At 41.1% G+C, this 21,881-nt stretch overlaps 2 protein-coding genes across 3 annotated transcripts in view; one reads left to right on the forward strand and one right to left on the reverse strand.

Annotated features, from left to right (window-relative positions):
- The window catches only part of LOC111873355 (odorant receptor 85b), a 96,188-nt gene that overhangs the window by 63,526 nt on the left and 10,781 nt on the right, over positions 1–21,881 (forward strand). The gene's annotated exons all lie outside the window — the stretch shown is intronic.
- LOC111873354 (myrosinase 1) lies at positions 2,007–20,947 on the reverse strand. The gene is made up of 11 exons (XM_023868006.2): positions 20,769–20,947; positions 17,545–17,678; positions 16,435–16,569; positions 14,157–14,279; positions 12,707–12,890; positions 11,022–11,116; positions 9,570–9,717; positions 8,778–8,929; positions 7,230–7,364; positions 5,768–5,874; positions 2,007–2,465 (listed from the first exon to the last, which is right to left on the reverse strand). The coding sequence occupies exons 1-11, from the start codon at positions 20,902–20,904 to the stop codon at positions 2,324–2,326; spliced, it is 1,491 nt and encodes a 496-aa protein (XP_023723774.1). The 5' UTR covers positions 20,905–20,947; the 3' UTR covers positions 2,007–2,323.

Raw genomic sequence — 21,881 nt, forward strand, 5'->3', positions numbered from 1 at the left:
CATTACAGAAATCGGAAAATATCATGAAGTTCGCAGAATCTGCCTGTAATCTGAATGCATGTCGTTGATGTGTAATCTCTTGTTTGAGTGGAATGCAGCTAAGTAAATAAAGTGTATTATCTTTAATAGCCATGATCAAACGCATTTAAACATGTGTTTTTTTTAATAAACCCCCCACTCATGACACGTTTCTATTGTCAAAGAGCTTAAATCGGACAAGAAATGACATTTTTGGAGGGGGAAAAAAGTGTGATACATTCGATTAAGAATATTCTCGTCTGGGATGTGTCGCCATGTTGTCCAGTAGAAGTAAACAAACATTTTGGAGGAATGTAATGCATGCTTCCATCTTCAGGATTGGAGTATCCAGCAAACAGTGCGGCCTGCGTGATGAACTTACGGTTCAGGTATAGGCCACGAAGGAGTTCAGAGAAAATCGTGTAGGACTGAGGAACTAGGCCGGCCGTTTTCTCAGATTATTCTACAACCCTGAAGATGGAGGCAGAATGAGCTGCGAAATGTCTAAATTTCTATACCAGACTCTATGATGCAGCGTCTCAGAAAATAGTACCCTTCATAGTCACATCTATAAGAATTTAAAATTCAATACAGAAATTTGGTTGTCAAATTTACTGAATGCTTTAATTTCAAAACGTGAGGCTTACAACATGTCTGCGTCCCATATTATATGGGAAAGTGGTATTAAAATGGGTTGTAAAGGGCTGGAGTAACTTTCAGTAATGTACATTGGGTTAAGGGGAGCTGGGATAGCACAGTCTGTATAGCGATTGGATACTGGCTGGAGGACCGAGGGGTCGGAGTTCGAGTCGCATGATGTACGTCACTCGCTCGTCATGACGAAACATCATAGATGTGTTCAACACAGTATAACGTACGCTAAATTTGAAGTCCTGAGAGCGGTGGCCACGAGAAGCATATCTTATTGGTTCTAACGCCGTGTGATTTGGTCTGGGAGGAGCGTATCGCCTCCATCTTCAGGTTGTAAATATATGTTACGCAATAAACCAGTAGTTTGTACCCCCCTGCTTCTTCCTGATTTCTTGCTTGTCTTATTTTTGACGAGTCCAGTTGGATCCGCTCAGCACGTCAGCCACTAATTGGCCTATTGTACCTACCTCGGGTGGTTATGATGATGGAGAATTTTTGGTGGAATGAAGATTGGCAGGGGAAACCGAAGTACTCGGAGAAAACCCGCCCTAGCCCCACTTTGTCCACCACATATCCCACTTGACCAGACCCGGGATCGAACCCGGGCCGCCGCGATGGGAAGCCAGCGACTAACCTCTTGAGCTATGGCCTTAAGGCGATACGTTGGTCCGAAACGTCGGTAGACTTCTACCGTACAAGGCGCTACTGCGAAGTGTTGTCTCCTGGCTGAGAATCTCAAATTAAACGTATTTTAATCTGTTCAAAACACTTCGGATTCGCGTCGTCATCAGATGGAGACGTAGTATTACTTAATCCATTATTAAGCACGACACTTCAAGCTCTTTTGTTGTAATTATCTCTTTTTTTTTTGGATAACAAATACTTAGCCGTTTTTTTCGTGTCACGTAGTCCATAGACACTTCAACGATGCCAGAAGTGTGACAGGTTTATCCACACAATCAAAAAAAGTTACACAGTTCTTTAACGTTAATGACATGCAAGTTTAGCAAAGTTTTGCTTCTACATTCATCGTATCCTGCTGCTTATAAGTAAAATTAAGTAAGTAAGTAAGCTATCCCTGTGACAGGCCGTGAAGACTCATAGGGTTGTGCGACGTTGAGGCTCCCACATTATCTAGACAATCGGCTCACAGATGGCGGTAAGGTTATCAGCCTTACGCGCCGGCCGCGCTTTACTCCCCAGGAAAATTATTTAATTAATTCCTGGTACTCATTTCTGTTAGAGGCTGAGTCGACCCAAGGGCCATAGTGCGGCCGGAAGGATTTGGTCAATTGAAAAAATCCAATGACCTCATCGCGACTTGAACCCGCGACTTTCTGGCTTGTAGCATCCTACTACTTATACTTCCTTCTTCTCTTGCTCTGGTTTTCCCCTGCCAATTCTCTTTCCAGTAACTGTTCTATAATCATCCTAACACCGGACACTGTGTTGTCTCGACGGCGTCCTTAAATAATTAACCTGAGAAAAAGGTTGGGACACACACTGTCCTGGCTGAATTATACCCTGGTTTTCTTCGAAGAGAAGGATCGAACCCCGGTCGTCCAGCCGTTATCTCGGTTTTATTATGAGCACAAATACAGAGTTTACATGTAGGAAGACTGTATGAGCACGTGGCTCTACTGTTTCACTGTGTTTAATCCTGCGAAGCGCTGTGGAAGTGCCGCGCTGGTATCTGTCTTGTGCGAATTATTTCTGCGTACACTCGTGAAGATTCCTTGGCAGTCCGAGTTCTTTCTGGATCGGTGAAGTTGACGTGAAACAGTCCAAACCTCTGACTAAAATATAACAACTTGATATTAAATTGCAGCATCCTGTTGCACTGCGTAGGTCTGACTTTGCTTTCCGAGCTCTTTGCCGTCTGTGTGTAACGTCTGTTAATATTCTCTCTTCATTATCACTACATGTTTCCTTCATCAAAACAACTGTGTACACCTGAAGATGGCCGGTTAGGCCGAAATATACGGCCATGAACAAACTCCTTGGCTTTAGTCTGCAAGCGAACTATACCGACCGAGCGTCCGCGCTTGTTGGCGAAGTTAGTGCCAACTTTAGCGGATAGAGGGTGTCGCGTGGTCAGCACAACGGATTCCCACGGCCGTTAATCTCGGTTTTCTAGACCGGAGTCGCTACTTTTCCATTCGAGTAGCTCCTCAATTATCCTCACGAGGCTGAGTGGACCCCGTTCCAGATAGCGATAATAAAGAGAAAAAGACGAGAGAATATTAACCGACGTTGCATATAGACGGCAGAAAGAAAACGGAAAGCAAAGTCGGATAAACACTTGATGGTTCCAAAGTCAATGAAAAATCCGTCGAGTGTAAGAATGTTTTTAGGTCACTTCTTTATCTCACTTGCCTTACATGTTTCGGTTTAAGAAAACCATCATCAGAGGCACATATTACAAACACATGAAAACACTGGCGTTGTTTAATGTACACAGTATATATGCTGCGTGGACGCTGCTACAAATGTCGAAGTGTAAAAGCACAACACTTTCTAGGAATATTGAATGCACGTTCAACTCTTGCATTCCATCCGAAAATTGCCCTCAAATTAAACCGTCAATGTTAAAATATTTAAAAGTTTAAAACATTTGAAGTAAAATGTTAGGCTCCTTCTTGTTAATTCGTCCCGATGATGGGAGATGTCAACTTGAGGTTGTGTAGGCTTATGGTCAGATGTTTCCTACGCGTTGTGTGTTGTGTACAAACAATTCAAAATACTTGATGGTTCCATTACGACGCTGTATCTTCATCGCGTTTTTGCCCCTGGAACCTAAGATGCTAAGGGTTGTTGGACGGGGGAGTTGCCTAGAATTATTTGAAAAGGATAATAAAACTGTAATCATTGACGTTGATTTTCCTCTCGAGCCCTTGTACCGTGGGGATATAGACAATTTGCCGATGTTTCGGAGGAATATACTTCAGTTTTTTGGTCGGTATGATTATCGTGAGTGAGTGGACAATCACCCATCCTATTCACTTCGGCCATGAAAATGGAGGAGGCGTATACCTCCGAAACGTCGGTACCAATGTCCATAATCACGCGACGAAAGACCGAAAAACAAAATCAAGAGTGAATCACCGGGAAAGCCTAAAAAAAGTAAAAAAATAAATAATTACCTACAGATAATTAACGGTCTATACACACTCTTTACTCATAAACAGTTTCATCTGTCTTCCTTCATGGAGCCCAGTTCTGCTTGTAAAGCTATTAGTCAGGGCCGCGCCATAGCTCAAGCGGTTAGTCGTTGGCTTCCCACCGCGGCTGCCCGGGTTCGATCCCGGGTCTGGTCGAGTGGGATTTCTGGTGGACAAAGTGGCGCTGGGGCAGGTTTTCTCCGAGTACTTCGGTTTCCCCTGCCAATCTTCATTCCACCAATTGCTCCACAATCCCCCTCACCTATCATCTGAGGCTGGTACAATAGGCCAGAATTGGCCGCAGTACAAGGGACTTAGTCCCACACCACTAGCAATAAAAAAAAAGCTATTAGTCGCTCACTTAAACACCTCTTAGCCAGTTACAGAACCCGAAGGTCTATTATTATATTGACCATGGTCTGTCTTTAAGTTGCTTATTTAACGATGCTGTCAGTATCGACACTGTATAGCGTCGGTGATAGGATGATAGCCGATGACAAAGGCTGCGTGGTCTGAGGCATGAACTGTCTTCGTTCGCTCTAAAGGGATCGTGGGTTCGAATTCCTCTCCAGGCATGGATGTCTGTGTGCCTTTATTATGTGTTTTTGTACCTCTGTACAGGTTGCGGCCCTGCGACGGGCTGGTCCCCCGTCCAAGGGGTCCTACTGACTGAGTACAGATCAAGAAACTGAGAAGGCTGCCAAGGTCCAACAAATGGCTGTAGAGACATAGATAGATTGATAGATAAATAAATAGGTAGGTAGGTAGATAGATAGATTATTAAAAGCCTACAAGTTATTATCGGTTATCAACCTAAGAAATTTGAGATTTTTAAAGGAAGTAGAAATTTATATGTTTTCCCTAGTTATGACACCGTGTTATCTGGTAAATGCTTACCAATGCACTTCTAAGCTGACGGTGAAGGCAAAATAAATATCATAGCGTAGTGTCAGGTTGTGTTGTATTTTCAGTTGTATTTGTTAGTCACAACTTTTTTGTCTTAAATATTTATTACTATTATCATTTCAAATTAATCGACGTTTCGTAGAGCCAATTAACGTTGATTAATGGGGGTTGACTAATACTAAGAACTTTATGTAAAGTTGTGCTGGCAGAAGTAAATACAATGGAAGTCGGTATGTTCTCTTGAAACGCTGGTAACACCTACCGCAATACACGATGTCATAACGAAAAAAAGGCATAATTGGCTTAAAATTCAGGTTACTCAAAATATCCGTATAAAATGAAGTCAGAGATTACAAAACAAATACAAGATTTCTCTCTGTGCTTGATACGTCTTTTGCCCAGTTACTGCACTGCTTCACCTTTCGTCCGGTTACTTTGTGCAGCCGTAAGCATATCTCATTTAATCCAAAGGGTTTGTATTGTCACAGACGTCAAATTACTCTGTTGTTGGCAGGGAGGTTCAGAGCGCAAATGAAAGCGACTAGTAGCTTTCTAAGAAGGACCGTGAAGATGGTAGGCTAGTTGCTTATTTTATCGTAAGTGAACCCCATGTTAAGTTTCACTCAGAACACTAATTAATACTAGAAGTGCCAACAGTACGAAGTAGTCATTCCTGCTGTTAATTCACGGTTAAATATAATATATAATATAAAGATTCATATGAATCTCAAGTGTAAATAAAACTTCCCTCCAAATATTCAACTATGTAGTTCAGATAACGGCCAGTAGATATCGCATGCTGTCAGATATAGTGAAGTTTGTAAGGAATGAGATTCTTAACACTTATCATTTCTAACCATATAAATGTTAATATATTTTAGTTTTTTATCTTTAGTTGTTCATTCAACAATGCTATCAGTATCGAGACTACATACCATATATATGTTATAGTTAAAGTGGGATTTATTTACTTAATTCATACCTTACGGAAGTTAGTTAAACAAGACTTAGTGATTTGTTGAAAGACTCACGTGTATCCAGAATTCCATTCAAAATTGTCAATGAGGCTCCAAGCCGCATATCCGATCACGTTGCAACCATCTTGAAACATGGCATTCAGCATCTCATTCAGGTAGTGCTATACCAGGACAAAACAAACTCCGTGGCTTTAATCCGCAAGCGAACTATACCGATCGAGCTACCGTCACTTTTCGGCAAAGTTGGTGCCAACTTTGGCGGATAGAGGGTGTCGCGTGGTCAACGCAACGGATCCCCACGGCCGTCAATTTCGGTTTTCTAGACCGGAGCCGCTATACCGGAACAAATATATTTTCTAACGTCGGAGCCTCTTGGTTTAAATAATAATCTTTGAAACATAAAAATTGTACTCTCTTTGCTGGATATTTCTTTTTTATAACATTCACCTTAGGATGGGGCACGCAGTAGCGTAGTTGGTTGAGGCACTATGCTGCAAGCCGGAAGGTCGCCGAGGTCAAGATTATTTGGATCTGTATATCCACCCCCTCATACGTCTTCATGGCACAGTGCTTAATTTGTTAAGCACAGGGACAACTTTATTTTGTCTCTAAATACTTGGAACAAAGCAAAATGTTATAGTATACAGTAAACCCTCGCTAATCCAAATAATTGGGGTGGGGGAAGAACTTATCCGGATTAAGCGATAATATGGATTGGTGAGGCAAAAGTTAACCATAGAAGACAGGAAAAAACTTGGAATAAATGGAAAATTTAATGAATTAAATAGTTCTGATGAAAATTAGTAAAAAAAATCACTTTAGAGCCTTTATTTAAAAACTATAAAAAGACAATACATTTATTTGTCGATAGAAGACTTAGAAGTTTGTTTTTGAACGTAATAATGCAGATTTGAAGAAACTGTCTAAAATTTTGTCTGACCAGACAAGTGACTCATCTGCCTTCCTAAATGCCACGTTTCCTTTAAAGTATGTATTCAACTGTGAAAAGAAATTTTCATAATTCGATCCGGATTATCCGACATTCAGACTAACTGTAACCGGATTAGCGAGGGTTTACTGTACCTATATTACTTACTTTCTCATTGGGTCTGCTGACCTCTGAGAACTTTGTTTTCCTCCATTTTTTCACTTTAATCTCTCTATTTCTTAACTCCTTAACCTATTAATACTATGTCAGGGATACGACACTTTGCAGTCTGGTAGAAGTTTACTGACCTTTCGGTATTTATTCAGTTTTCAAGGTCGGGGAATAAGCCTGGGTAGCAAGCAAGTCGCAGCTGCTTGGTACTTGCTTGTTTCTACCAGATCAAATGTCGACCATCCCAAAAAATATGAGTGGTCCCCCTGAGAACCTCCAGTTCAACTTTCCTTACATACTCGTATATCCCTAAACTATCCTTCCGGTATCCATTGTTGCTATAGTACATGCATGAACCGCCATATTTGCAACGCTACAGTAATGTCGTACCAACTGTATGGAGGCGAATATACCTACGGTATAGTAATGTATCCTCAGAGTGTCGTTGAACTCAGTTGGGTCAGAAACTCCGTTCTCTGTTATGAACACAGGAGGATTGTTGTACTCGTTCTTGATCCAGTTCAGTAATTTCCGGAAACCCCAAGGCACAACCTATGCATTTCAATCATATGTTTGCATTACAATGCGGATAAGAACACAACAGTCGAATTGCAGAGGTCGTTATGCTAATGAAAACTAGAAATATAACCTCAAATCTTACACTGTTGAACCTACATTTTAGTTTTCCGTAGCTTCTCTTCCATTGGTAAATTCTAATATAAACGAACAAACTTAAAAGAATTCTAGTTGTAACTGTAATATAATTGTTGTTATAATTGTGTGTTTTCATTGTATTCGTTGTGTGTATTGTGTTCTTTGTTATTTGTAGTTTTGTGTGCTGTGTTTTGTTTGACTGTAGTGTTATTGTGTGTGTTGTGTGTTATTTGTGCATTGTGTCTTATTGTAGTACCACTGCCTCCGGGAAAAACCCCATTTGCAATTTAAATAAATAATAAAATTATGATGAAAAAATCCCTCAATTTTTTGTTTTATGTAGTTCAACAAAATTGTCAACAGATATCACATTATGTCAGACTTAACAGATTTTGTAAAGTTTGAAATTTTAGATATGATACTTGTAGGATTAAAACTAGAATTAGGAAATAAAAATAAATCAGTAAAGTAAATTTGATCAGCATTTGGGCCGTGTTGGTTTTTGACCTTCCTGTTGTCATGTGAAGGCTATACTCGCAGCTTCTTTATACGTGGACTTGGTTTTTTCCAAATTTGATATTGTGTATATATACAGTTCCACGCGGTGGTGTTATTATGCAGTAGCGGTTCTGTCTGTTTTATATACTCTAAGCCGCCTAACACTGCAAGTAAATTTATATCTCATCCTCCGTTTCTTTTTGCTGAATTCTAGACCATACCAACAGCGATGTGGATGGAATCTAAAAGCAATATTACTTTTTCCTTATTGCAATATGCTCCTCACAGTAAGCGCGGGCCATCTTTGCTCAAGACAGCTGTTTCGTCATTGCAGTAAAGATTTTGTAACTTATTAGTAAGATTTCAGCACCTGCTTGATGCAGTTAGTGAGGAGTCTCATATTGGCCACCTTTCCTATAAAAAGTATAAACTCCGTGGCCTGTAGTCTGCAAGCGAACTATACGGACCGAGCGACCGCCGCTTGTCTGTGAAGTTAGTGCCAAATTTAGCGGATAGAGGGTGTCACGTGGTCAGCGCAACGAATCCCCACGGCCGTTAATCTCGGTTATCTAGACCGGTGCCGCTACTTTCCCATTCAAGTTGCTCCTCAGTTGTCCTCACGAGGCTGAGTGGACCCCGTTCCAGACCCACTACTTCTCAGCAAATCTGGTAGCGCCGGGGATCGAACCCGGACCTCTGGATCTGTAAGCAGGAACTCTGACCACTAGACCACCTGTCCTATAAAAAGATAATAGTGAGAAAGCCTCAACAGTGGCTCGAAATATTGCCTCATATACTCATTGGCTCATTTACCTTCCTGCTCGGGTCTCCTGTTTCCTTCCAGCTTCGGTCAAATAGTCGCTGTGCCCAGACATCCGCTTCGAGGGAAGGTCCTTGGTTCTCCGTATTCCCAACTGTCGTCAAGGATGTCGTGTAATGGTTCAGGCCGAAAAAATCGAACGTCCCTTCAGCAAATAAAATTTATATAATTCTAAATATTCTAAAATGATATTGCTGACAATAAAAAATCGAGATTTTATGCATGAGCAAATTAAGAGCAGATTATATACGGCTAATGCTTGCTTCAGTTCAGTTCAAAACCTTGTGTCTTCTCGTCTGCTGTCTAATACTTAAAAATTAAAACATACAACACTTTTTTCCCCCCTGTGGTTCTATGTGGGTGTGAAAATTGGTCTCTGACATTAAGGGAGGCACGTAGACCGAGGTGTTTGAAGACAGGGCGTTAAAACTTTCCACTGAAGAGGGTTGAGGGACTCTACGGCCTGTCATGGGATAGTTTGACGCGATCGGCTAGCGACCTCACCGCCATCTGTGAGCCGATTTTCTAGAAAACGTGGGAGCCTCATCGGCCTATCATGGGATAGATTGACGCGTAAGGCTGACATTACTGCCATCTGTGAGCCGATTTTCTAGAAAATGTGGGAGCCTCAACGGCCTATCATGGGATAGATTGACGCGTAAGGCTGACAACCTCACCGCCATCTGTGAGCCGACTGTCTAGAGAAAATGTGGGAGCCTCGACGTCTCACAACCCTATGGGCATCCATGGCCTGTTACAGGGATAACTTTACGTTTTTATTTTACCTCGTATATGGGAAATCTGTTCCTTGGTGAATTTTGGAAGACGTGACCTGAAGAAGCCTTCATCCAAGCTCTTCTGCGCGATCCTGTCCTTCACCAGTTTTGGGTAATCCCCTTCCTGGCTGAAGATGGGGTGGGCATATAGACCCAGCTGGAAATTTGAAATGTCATGGTATACAAGTGGTCAGACTATTTGAGGCAAGCCATACTTACACTGAAGAGTTGTATACGCCGTGTAGTTATATCGCAGGAGATAGAACTCTTCATTACAGCTGTGAGAACCGCGGATTCTACATATACATGTATGAACTGTAATCCTTCCGTCTGTCTGGTCTTTTTGCCTCAGGGGTGGAGCGGTCGGGAAGTGAAGCTGACCATTCACCTCCATCTAGTGCCGAGGCAAAGAATGGTGGAGCCATACCTCCACTTCCCCATCTGTCATGGCGTAGTGCTTAATTAATGAAGCACAGAAACAATTTTGCCTGTGTCCTTTTAGCCTAAATTCCTTATTGTAGAAAAATAAAGGGACACTTATGGGGTTACCTGGGGCACTATGCTACAAGCCGGAAAGTCGCGGGTTCGATTGCCGATGAAGTGGAGTTTTTCAATTTAACCTAATCCTTCCAGCCGCACTATGGCCCTGGGGTCGACTCAGCCTCTAACAGAAATGAGTACCAGGAATTTTCCTGGGGGCTAAAGGCGACCGGTGCTTAAGGCTGACAACCTTGTCGCCATCTGTGAGGCGATTGTCTAGAGAAAATGTGGGAGCCTCGAAGTCTCACAACCCTATGGTTCTCCACGGCCTGTTACAGGGATAACTTTACCTTTTTTTATGGGATCACTTCGCTATCTGTGTCCGTTCGTCTCCCCCTGATTTTTATTCGGAGGATTATGTAATCGCCTTCCTGTCTTTGTTTTCCCCTACCGTTTTTCTTTTAATTATCTATGGGATCCATGTCGTATTAAAGGAAAGTATGCGATTAGTTCTTCCCAGGACTTCTTGTTTTGCCTTACCTTTCCAATAGAATTATTACTACTAGCAACTAACGCTAGCTTCGCACATCAACGCGTTTTGTTAGCGTAATATCACGTAGCGTTGTTATAGTTTTATTGTACATATAGTGCAGGCATGTCCAAACAGGTTGTGATCGACTTTTTAGTGTCAAAATTGTCAGTGATACCACCACCTCCTATCGTCGTACCTCACTTTAAGCAAAAATATTGGTAAAAATAACACGACATTTGATGTTTGTTGTAAAAGCAACATACATTGAAAGTACAGACTACTTTAGCACGTATTTTCCCTTTAAAATCTGACTATAATCATATTATATTACAAGTGAATTTACATGCTTTTCACATATAATTTCCTTATAGGCCTATGAGATCGACCAAAAATCGTCCCGCGATCGACGTGTTGGACATGCCTGGTATAGAGAGATGAACTGAACTTACATAGAACTGGATGGCCCTCTGGGCTGACTGCACGTCTTCTGTAGAATTCGTCTTTGGTTCAAACCAACGCGAGTTTAAAGCCAGGCTCATATTTCCTGCAGAAAGTAAAGAGAATTCCATCGAAAATCCTTATTTGTACTTCCCGCTGTTTTCATTATTTTACCTAATTTGCTCAGAACATATTATGTGGGAAAAATAATTGATTAATTATGATAAAAATAAATCCGCATTATGGTTGTATAACCTAACGTCCCCTCAACCTACTCATTTCAACACTGAAGATGAAAGAAATGCGTCAAACTAAAATATTTCTCGGTGATAACAGCTCAGAAGATGACAGTCTGAAAGGTTACTACCGTGGGAAATTCCAAAACATACGAGTATACTGCTCTTATTCATTAATCTTGAAGCTCTGAGCCTAGAAGTTTTAAGCGTTGTCTCAAGTAATTATACAGGCCATTTCAGACTTACGATCACAAAACTTTTTGAAAATCCCTTTTTGAGTCGAATTATGGTCATTCGAACATCATTTTCCCATGCTGTAACCTGAGATACGTTTCAGAAGGCTGAGAAAAAATCTGATCCCTTAAATTTACATTTAATATATGGCATTGGTTTTAAAAACAGCTGTATTGGGGGGGGGGATGGAGGAACATAACCCCCTTTTGTCGGTGAAAATTTTCTGCGTTCGTTTTATGCAGACTAAGTTCTGAACCTAATAAATATGTCTGCGAACTCCCAAGTTCTGATCACCCTGCCGTCCATAGGCACCTCCACATTGTTCTATATACATATTGATTTGCAGAGAGCCGGGATAGATCAGTCGATATGGTGACGGGCTTAGGGCTTGGAAGACCATGGTCCGATTCCCTGCAAGATGTTTCTCTTCTCCTTAGCGTTCAGTCCGGTTCTGATGATCACCCAGCTTTCTGTCCGATGGGTACTGGGGACTCTTTCCATGGGGGTAAAGCGGTAGGAGCGTGAAGATTACAGCTCACCTTCATGTAGTCTCGGAGTAGAGAATGGTGGAGCTATACCTCCAGTCCCACATTCGTCTTCATGGTGCTCTGTTTAATTAACTAAGCACAGGGGAAAATTTAGCTTCTTACCTTTTTATAGCATGGACTAACTCATTGATAGGCCATCGACAATCCTACTCACAGAATGCCCATTTTATATTCGCCATGTCGAACATGTCCCTCGTTTTACTTGTAATAAGAGCCACAGAATTTTAAGAGACAATAAATTTATATAACAATTGCAGGTAATTTATGAAACTGACTTGACGCCGTCACTTCTCTCGAAATTTCCCTGCCCTAGATGTTAACAGTTAGCTTTCTGGCCACTTTCGCAGCGTCAATAATGGGGAGACCCTGTATTTGTCCAGCTAAAGTTAATTAGCCGGTCACAGTAGCCGAGCGGTCTAAGGCATGTACTGTCTTCGCTCGCTTGGAAACCGGGATCGTGGGTTCGAATCCCACTCAGGGCATGGATGTTTAATTTGTGTGTATGCGTTTTTCTGTGTTTGTGTATAGGTAGAGGCCTTGCGACGAGCTGATCACCAGCCCAAAGAGTCCTACCGAATGTGTAAGATCTAGAAAAACCGAAGTGAACGGAGAAGTTCATAGAGGTAGGCCTAGCCCCACTGGGGCTGTAGTGCCAAGGAGAAAAAAGGGTTAATTAACCTTGCTGTTTGGCCCAGAATTCCCGCCTGTACATGTGGTATGTCTTGGCGTGTGCTAACAGTATGCTGTGAACTGCCAGGTAGTTGCCGATACCAGGTGCATTGACACTGGGGGCGAAGCCCCTAGCGGTGGTGTAACCAATTGAAAACACTGCTGGTTCGTTAAACGTGATCCACCATTTCACCTAAAAATAGATAATGTACAGGAGAAGAGGTTAAATAATATATTTTTACGAGGGAGACTCGGTAAATAGGAGAGACATAAAAAGTAAAACATATGATATTCGAACCTGGGGAAAAAATTATTTCTCGACATAACCGTCAAAATTGATATACTTGTCTCAACGCTTTACCACTGCGTCGAAACTCGAAATGTAAAGTCTTTTGACTGTTGTCTGCACCTTCGTTTCCACCTCTTCATTTTCAGCGAAACTCTTGCTAACCAGTTGTGAACCTCTTTACGCGACGAACACTTCCCGCAGGAAAAAGGAAACATATGAATATCCTCTGCATTGAGTCCTTTTTCCCACAGAAAACGCACAATAGAATTCTGCTCTTCGGTAGTACCATTCTCAAGCGCGGTCACCATTTTGAATACTGAAACCCGCCTCTGAACATGCGCATGCGCGTCTGCTACCTGGATTCTCATGAAGCTGAACTGTGCTGCTACCTAGTGAGAGACATAGAAAACCTGTTACCTACATTACAGCTGTTTTACTTCCATTTGTGACCTATTTACTGTCTCTTCCTCGTAACTGAAGATTGTGGTTTCCTGGATTACGACACCTTGCAGTTTAGTTAACTTTGTAGAGGAATCTGCTGACTCTTCAGAGAATATTTGATTTCTACCCTGAAAATGGAGGGAGAATGCTTCTTCGAAAAGTTAGTATCGTCCTGCGATATTGCATTTTTTCTTTCCTTCTCGGTGGGTTACTTTGAGACGGTCTCAGTACGTGATACAGAACAAGTTGGGAGGTTCTAGGTTCGAATCTCGGAAGTGACATCCTCTCTCCTGACTTACTCTTTGTGTTCTTCCTCAGATATTTCGGGCAAATTCCGCGATAGTACCTAGATTAGACAGCTATCGCTTCCTCCCAGATCCTTCGCAGTTCATCATTCATCATACCATTCAACGCTGTGTAGTCTATATCCTGACAGCCTCGTTAAATAACCAACATAATCTAGCTAATATGTCGTCTAAAAGTAGTGTGATTAGTGAATGATTAATTGTAAAGTATTTGTAGTCTGATCCAGGTATTATCCCGGAATCTATGAGAAAGGACTGAGGAAAATCAGGAAGAATCTATCAGAGGAGCAGGTATCATGTCCAAAATTCGATAATGTTCCGCTACATGTCATTACCAGGAAAATCCCAATATACATTTTCACAGCCTTGTTAATATCAGTTCGCAGTACAACACAAGTTGCATTCATAGTTTGCATATGCTCACCCTGTCTCCGAAATGCACGAAGAGAACCCGAGCATAATCCACGAAAATATCCACTATAAATTTATTTGTCATTCCTCCAAGGTCTTGGAGTGGCTGAGGAAGATCCCAATGGAATATAGTCACCTGCAATAAAAAAAGAGGGTTTAACATCATAACACAGGGCCCTAAAAATGCCAAACGTCGAAAATTTCGATATTTATGAGAACTGCTATATCTGACAGCATGTGACATCTGTGGCATTATCTAAAGTACGTAGCCTAGAAAATTTTAGAAAATTTGTTCCCTACATTTGAAGTTGTTAGCTAGTTGTTACATATATCAACCACGAAAAGAGATTTAACTCTGATAACATAAAATGGCGGTTTGGTGAAGTAAAAATTAAAGCTGGAGCATCTAGGTTTAAGGCAATTTTTTGATAATGAGCTAATTCAGACATCCACTGCTTTTACACAAATAGATTGGCCTCTACTGGGTCCTCAAAAGCCAGTTGAACGCAATATACATCTTCACAACCTGTTCTTTTAAAAATAGATTTTAAAAATGTCGTCCCATTTTACTCCTAGGTTTAAATTTATGTATTATCTGCATGTTTGCTAATAGAACATAAGAATTCTTTGGCATCCCCATACATAGTTTGACATGTCTAACCGTTGCTGGGCAACGGGAGGTGGAACGAGTTACCACGACCGACCCTTGATAAACTGTCGGTTGCCAAGTTACGCAACAGTGGAAACGAGGTTACGCAACAGTAATTTTTATTTATGTCATATTATTTATATTTATGAAGGGTCTGTCTTCGTGGCAACTCGTTCCACCTACCGTTGCCCAGCAACGGTTAGACATGTCACACTACTATATGTCTTGCCTATCTCATAGATCTTGAATTAATTATTTTAACGATGTCAGTGAAAGGGTACAAACTTTTGAAACCGGTTATGTATTCTTTCTTCATTATCTTTGAACTTCGCCCTTCTTAATTTCTTTCGAAATAGAAGTCAGAGTTAACAGAATCATTTGCCTTTCCAGAAGTAACCGGTAGCTAAATCCAAAACCGCAGCACCGCTGGTATACTCCATCGCCAGTTACTGACGTAGATGGTTAAGTTATCATTATAAGGTTGCAAAATGGCATTTTAACGTAACTCCGATGCTTGTACGCAGGTGGGAAATTCAGACGTACTGACACAGTTCTTTTCTTCCGTAAGGTTGCCTACACGAGATATGACGTAGCCTTGTTCGTAGGGCGGACGAACTTTACCGAAATTCGCCAGTGGAGATAATCCTGAAGCAGTTCCATCCACCTCAAACTCTCAGCTTATTTACAAAAAGCATATCTCAGTAATATCCACCCGTCTTCTTCTCGATTCTACAAAGTACCAGTTCCCAAATAATTTTACCACCAAAATTCTGTATACATTTCATGTATCCCATATGGACTTTTCGATTCTGAAGTTGGAGGTAGCATATTCCTCCAAAACAGTGATATCCACCTGCAAGACTACACGGTGTCACAACCAAGATGAACACATTCTTAAGAATCATCGCAATGCAAACCTCAAAAAGTGTAACGAATTTGTTAGATTTGAGATTTTTACGATGTGCACGCCGATGATTGTCTTCTGTGATGTGATTTCTTGTAGCCTGTTAGATATTGGCCAACATTTCGGCGAAACCTGGTGCCTCCACTTTCAGAGTATGAAATGGTCGGTAAGGCAAGGTAGGGTATGGTAGGGTAGGGTGGGGTAAGTCAGGAAACTTCAGTAATTATGTAGTAGGTTGTACAGTCTGACAATCAAGAAGACAGTAGTTTTCCTCCACTTTCAGAGCAGGAAATGGTCGGTAAGGTAAGGTAGGGTAGGGTAGGGTGGGGTGGGGTAAGTCAGGAAACTTCAGTAATTATGTAGTAGGTTGTACAGTCTGACAATCAAGAAGACAGTAGTTTTCCTCCACTTTCAGAGCAGGAAATGGTCGGTAAGGTAAGGTAGGGTAGGGTAGGGTGGGGTGGGGTAAGTCAGGAAACTTCAGTAATTATGTAGTAGGTTGTACAGTCTGACAATCAAGAAGACAGTAGTCTTTATGAACTGATATACGAAAACACTGAGTTCGAAAATGTACTCGAAATGGGTGTACGTATTAATTAAATAATTAATTATCCTTGTCAGTAATTCTCAACAGCAAGCACAGTAGCCCACTGTAGGTCGCGGTGCAAGGGCCGAGAAGGCCCACCCCTTATACATTCATGCAATTCTCAACAGCAACCACCAGTTGTTAATACATACCATAGGCTCAATGCCGTTTGCTAGCAGCTCATTTATGAGATTATTATAATAATCAACTCCAGCCTGGTTGATGACGTTTGTTTGTCCCGTTGGTAGGATTCGAGACCAGGACACTGAGAACCGATAGAAGTTGGCCTGAAATAGTTTTTTGTTTATTATTATTATTGCTATCATCATAGTTATTCGTCAGCTTTCGTTTCCTTACCTGGACGAACAGTAAAATAATATTTATTTTTAACCGTCTCACAGTGATGACTGTGTAGACTTCTGACTCTCTGAGAAGTGACGCCGTATAGACAAGTAGAAGCTGACAGACGTCTCCAATGGACTTACTGCTTTCGTGTTTGTTACATTATATTTGAACAACAAGGTTGTAATAATATGGATCCATATTAAGAAACATAATTCAAGAACTAAGATTGAATTCATGTAAAGTTTCCTGATGATGTCCTCATGAAGTTCGAAATATATAGTGAATGTCTTTGCCCAATAAATGATTGTTGATGCTTTAGTATCGATTTTATTTTGTGGATGATGATGTATAGACGGTCCTGTTAACAATAGAATATTGCTACATGTACTCCCATCCCCCAGGAAGAAGTTCAAGTTAAAGTTACGTTACGGCCGACGGCCAGTGGGCCAGTCGATCTTGATGTGAATCCGCATCTGGGGCCTAAGACTGGCATACAGTTATCGGTTTGTTCATGTTGGTATCCCCCTCTGAATAGAGGACGAGTCCGTCTTTTATGTCACTCACGTATTGGCGAGCTGTTGCCTAGCAACGGATCCTTTGTTTATCGAGCCGTCCCCACCCAACGGACAATGTTTATATAGTCATATCATAATATATATTAGACCTAATCCTGTATCGGTGTATCGAATAGCATGCAGTACTCACATCAATCTTCTTAAGCGCCTGTATCGATATATCGAATAGCATACAGTACTCACACCAATCTTCTTAAACGGCTGTATCGATATATCGAATAGCATACAGTACTCACACCAATCTTCTTAAACGGCTGTATCGATATATCGAATAGCATACAGTACTCACACCAATCTTCTTAAACGGCTGTATCGATATATCGAATAGCATACAGTACTCACACCAATCTTCTTAAGCAGCTGAACATCCTCTTTATATTTGAAATACGAATTAGCCGCGATGTCGCCATTTGACAAGTCGGTCATGAAGTCAGGATGATCGTGTGTGAGTGTGTCCCAGATATTTACGCCCTTCCCTGAAAGGAAGAGATCAGTGACGCAGGAAACTGAAGAAGCACGTTACGGCATAAGCGTAGATACGAGGATAATATTAAAATGGATATTAGAAGAGGATGTGAGCTGATTCATCTGTGTTGGATTTGAGGTTCTCGTAGCATGTGATACCGTATAGTCTGGACATTTCTCAGGATCATACGGCTTCCATCTTCAGGGTTAAAGATATAAGAAACGGGTAAAAATTTAGTAGCAGGCTAAGTCATCGAGTTGAAGTATCGGTTCTGTGTTCTATAGGCGCTTGGTTCTGATCTAGGGCACATGGCTGCGGATTTTCGTGGTTTTCCCCTGCCCTTCCAGGCAAGTAACAGGGCAATACTTTGATTGTGTCACGACCGATTTCAAGTTCATCAATCATCAGCCATCCTACCATTCGACGCGCTGTATTTCAGATGTTGGCTGCGTCGGGAAGTCACTCAAACAGAAAAGACGATGAACGTAAGGGGAAACGGGCTTTGACTGGAGATTGGAACTGATTCGAGATTGTTTTCAGTTGTGTGCAGTCCTATGATGAACCTTCGAATTACAATCATTTTAATTTTCTTAATATAATTCCAAATTAATGAATGATGAAATAATATGAGACTGGAGAAAATTACACAACGAAGGGCTTCGTAACTTGTGCCCTCTCGTCGGCTATTAAGATAATCAAGTTAGGGAAGATGGGATTGACAGGGAACTTAGAACGCATGTGGAGGAGAAGATAGATGTGTGGAGGTAGGAAAATCTAAAGAGACAGTATATTTCCTTCTACAGTGAAACTTATTTTTGTCAACCTTCTTTTTCACAACATGTTTCGGCCATACACTGCCATATTCAGGTGCGTCTAATTCGCTAAAATTATTTGCAGTGTATGATATGTCGAGCTTCTTATATCACATATGAATGTGATATTTCTTAACTTAAAATAAATTAACTTTAATTAAAATCAATAAAAATAGTTAAAATTTGTTAAAATTTCAATGTTTTGATTGGTGTTATCATCCATTTCTCCAAAGGACACTTTTGAGGTCCTTGTTTGGATTTACCTTAGGAGCGACATGGATATTTGTGTGTTATTATGTAGTTCCAAAACACGTTGTGAGAAGGAAAGGGGACAATAATAAGATGCATTGTAGACGGAAATACATTGTGACATATGGGCCGTTTCTACAACAATAGAGAAATGTCCGTAAACATTCGCGCAGCAACGAATGCAGGCAACAGTAGAAGAACTGCTGTTTCTATGCGACGGCCGGTAAACACCACCCCTCCCATTAAGAACGTGACAACAATATAGGGGAAACTTTTTTATATGGTCCGCGCCAAACAAACGCACGAAACAGTAGGACGTCTGCTGTCAGGCAACGAAGCTATAAACACACATCCTGAACAAAATAGACGGCGTTTCCCTTGGGGTCCGTGCAGAGGAGTTATCTTGACAATCCGCGCTACGAGTCAGTTCTCTGTAGGAGATAGCCACGGGAAGTTCGTAGTTGAAGAATTATAAGTCGGCCTTTGAAAACTTAACGTGTGGTTTGAAATTCTGTATTTCAGCGTCCTGTTTCAATTGTTTAACTTAACGTCCATATTGACGGACGATAAATACATGGACGTTAATTGTGAATTGAAGACTTAATGTGTGCTGTGGTGCAGTGGTATATGGAGTGTGAGTTACAGTTCCTGTGTTAAAGTCCGTTGCCAGGAAACGGATAAGGAAAACTTTTCAAAAGAATAGTCATTGTTTGGATCTCTTACCTAGCAAAGACTAGTGTAAGCAGAGAAGATTTTATATGTGTGTTATAATTACAGTAATCTTGAGTGTGTTACAGTTATTTGTAGTTACGACTTGTGAATATGCAATAAATTAACTCACCGATCCAAACCCGCGTCTTTAGTCACTGAAACATGTTACAATATTGTATGAAATAAATGATATATTAATGCAGCAGAATGCTCAAATACAACAATAGAAGAGAAAACTAAGAAAGTCTAGACGTAGATGGGATACTGATGTTAAAACGGATTTTAGAGAAATAGAATTGAGTGTGTGGATTGAATTAATTTGGCTCAGGATAGGAACAAGTGATATGAATACGTAAATAAATCTTAGGGCGCCATAAAGTGTTGGGAATTCCCTGAGTGGCGGAGCAACTGTTTGCTTAGGGCCGCGCCATAGCTGAAGCGGTTAGTCGCTGGCTTCCCACCGCGGCGGCCCGAGTTCGATCCCGGGTCTGGTCAAGTGGGGTTTGTGGTGGACAAAGTGGCGCTGGGGCAGGTTTTCTCCGAGTACTTCGGTTTCCCCTGCCAATCTTTATTCCACCAATTGCTCCACAATCACCCTCATCTATCATCTGGGGCTGGTACAATATGCCAAAATTGGCCGCAGTACAAAGGGACTTAGTCCCACCGCACTAGCAATAAAGAAAACTGTTTGCTTCTCGAGAAGGACGCGAGCGCGTGGATTTTAGTATCAGATTTGTGTGAATTCTCCCTTGGGATACTATATAAAGTTTGTCCGGACAAAAGGTATCAAAATCATTATAATCTCAGAAAGAATTTATTATACACATATATGGGTTACACCACTACAAAGGGAAGCTATCAAAGCTTTTCTGCGTACATAACTTTCTCAGTAAATTTCAATGTTGGCTCCCCTGGTGGCACGACAAATATCCAGGCTTGAAACATGTTTGGTGTTACCGTAGCCACATCGTCCCTTATGCGGGCTTCAGATGTTGAAGCTCGTTGATTTCAACCTGGTAGACGGTGTTCTTCACATAACCCCACAAGAAAAATCCAGTTTGGTTAAATCTGGCGACCTAGGAGGCCAAGCGATTGGTCTACCTCTATCAGTTCATATCCCAGCCATCTCTCTGTACAGGTGATTTCTAGCATGGTGGCAGAAATATGGCGGCGCTTGCGCGTAAGCCGGGTATGAAAAAAAAAACTTTCAGAGTTTTCCTTTCCGATGACATGAACCGGATACGTCTATGACAGTTTCCGAGATATACATTTTTTTGTTGTGGATACCTCTCATCCGGACACCCTGTAAATCTTGCAAGTGAACTCACCTTCATGATTCCATGCACCTTCGACCTGATATGAAGCCGTAGCGGCCCCAAATATGAAGTTAGCTGGAAATGAGTGATTTGTGTGACCACGTACATTTGCAACGAGAGCAACAAGACTGAGCAGATACTTCTTCATGTTCAGAGTAAGATAATGACTTGCAACAGATCTTCAAAACGACTTTTTTATTACTGCACATCTGTTTATAACAGTAATCTGACTTCATCTGTTCCGTTATACAAACATCTATTGAGGTCTCTTCAAGTACACGCTTCTGTATGCTTTAGATTGCAGCAGTACAGTCAGAAGCCTATATTAAATATTATCCGATTCTTTGCTTCTAAGCAGTAAACCTTTTATTACTCACTATAAAGATATCGTACTTGACATAGTATTTTTTTTACACAAATATGTCACAACAAATATAGATGCCATTTTGAAACAAGGTCTGGAAATAACTAATCGCCTACTTTCTTTTGATACAGCACGGACCGCATTGAAAACGACACATCCAACAACTCCTCTATTGCTGCGTGTGTGTATTCGCTGCCGCAGTAACGTTTTCACCGAGTCGTTGCCTAGCAACGACAGGGGGATGCATAGACTTTGGAGGGGTTTATGAAATACACCGTTGAGATTGTCTCTGTCGCCATGATATGCATACCAAGTTTCATAAAGACTGATTCAGGAATTCAGAAGCTGATAAACCTTGAAAACCTGTCTGCCGCCTTGAAGGAATCTGTTTCCCTCACAAAACCATTACATTCGCTACTGTGATTACATGTGTTTTGTGTTTCCGCACCTTGTTTTGAACGAAAGAGCTATTTGTGTTAGATCTGGCGTACCAATAAATGGAATTAGTTTACTATAGTATTAGGTGCTCAACTCGTAAATACTTCAGTCCACAAAGAGAGATGCAGTTTCCTTTCATAACGGATTTGGAGCTTTTTAATATTTACAAAAATGCTCTGATATTTGTTAAGAGAAGTTCAAGAAACCCAAGTACAATTTGAATCGTAAACTGCGAACGAAATTTTTCTTTACTTAAATGCATCATCACCGCTGTGTTAGTATAATTTAACATAATCTCAAATTTCACTCCAGAATATTACAAA

Source organism: Cryptotermes secundus, unplaced genomic scaffold (genome assembly GCF_002891405.2).
Source record: "Cryptotermes secundus unplaced genomic scaffold, Csec_1.0 scaffold2171, whole genome shotgun sequence".
NCBI lineage: Eukaryota > Metazoa > Arthropoda > Insecta > Blattodea > Kalotermitidae > Cryptotermes > Cryptotermes secundus.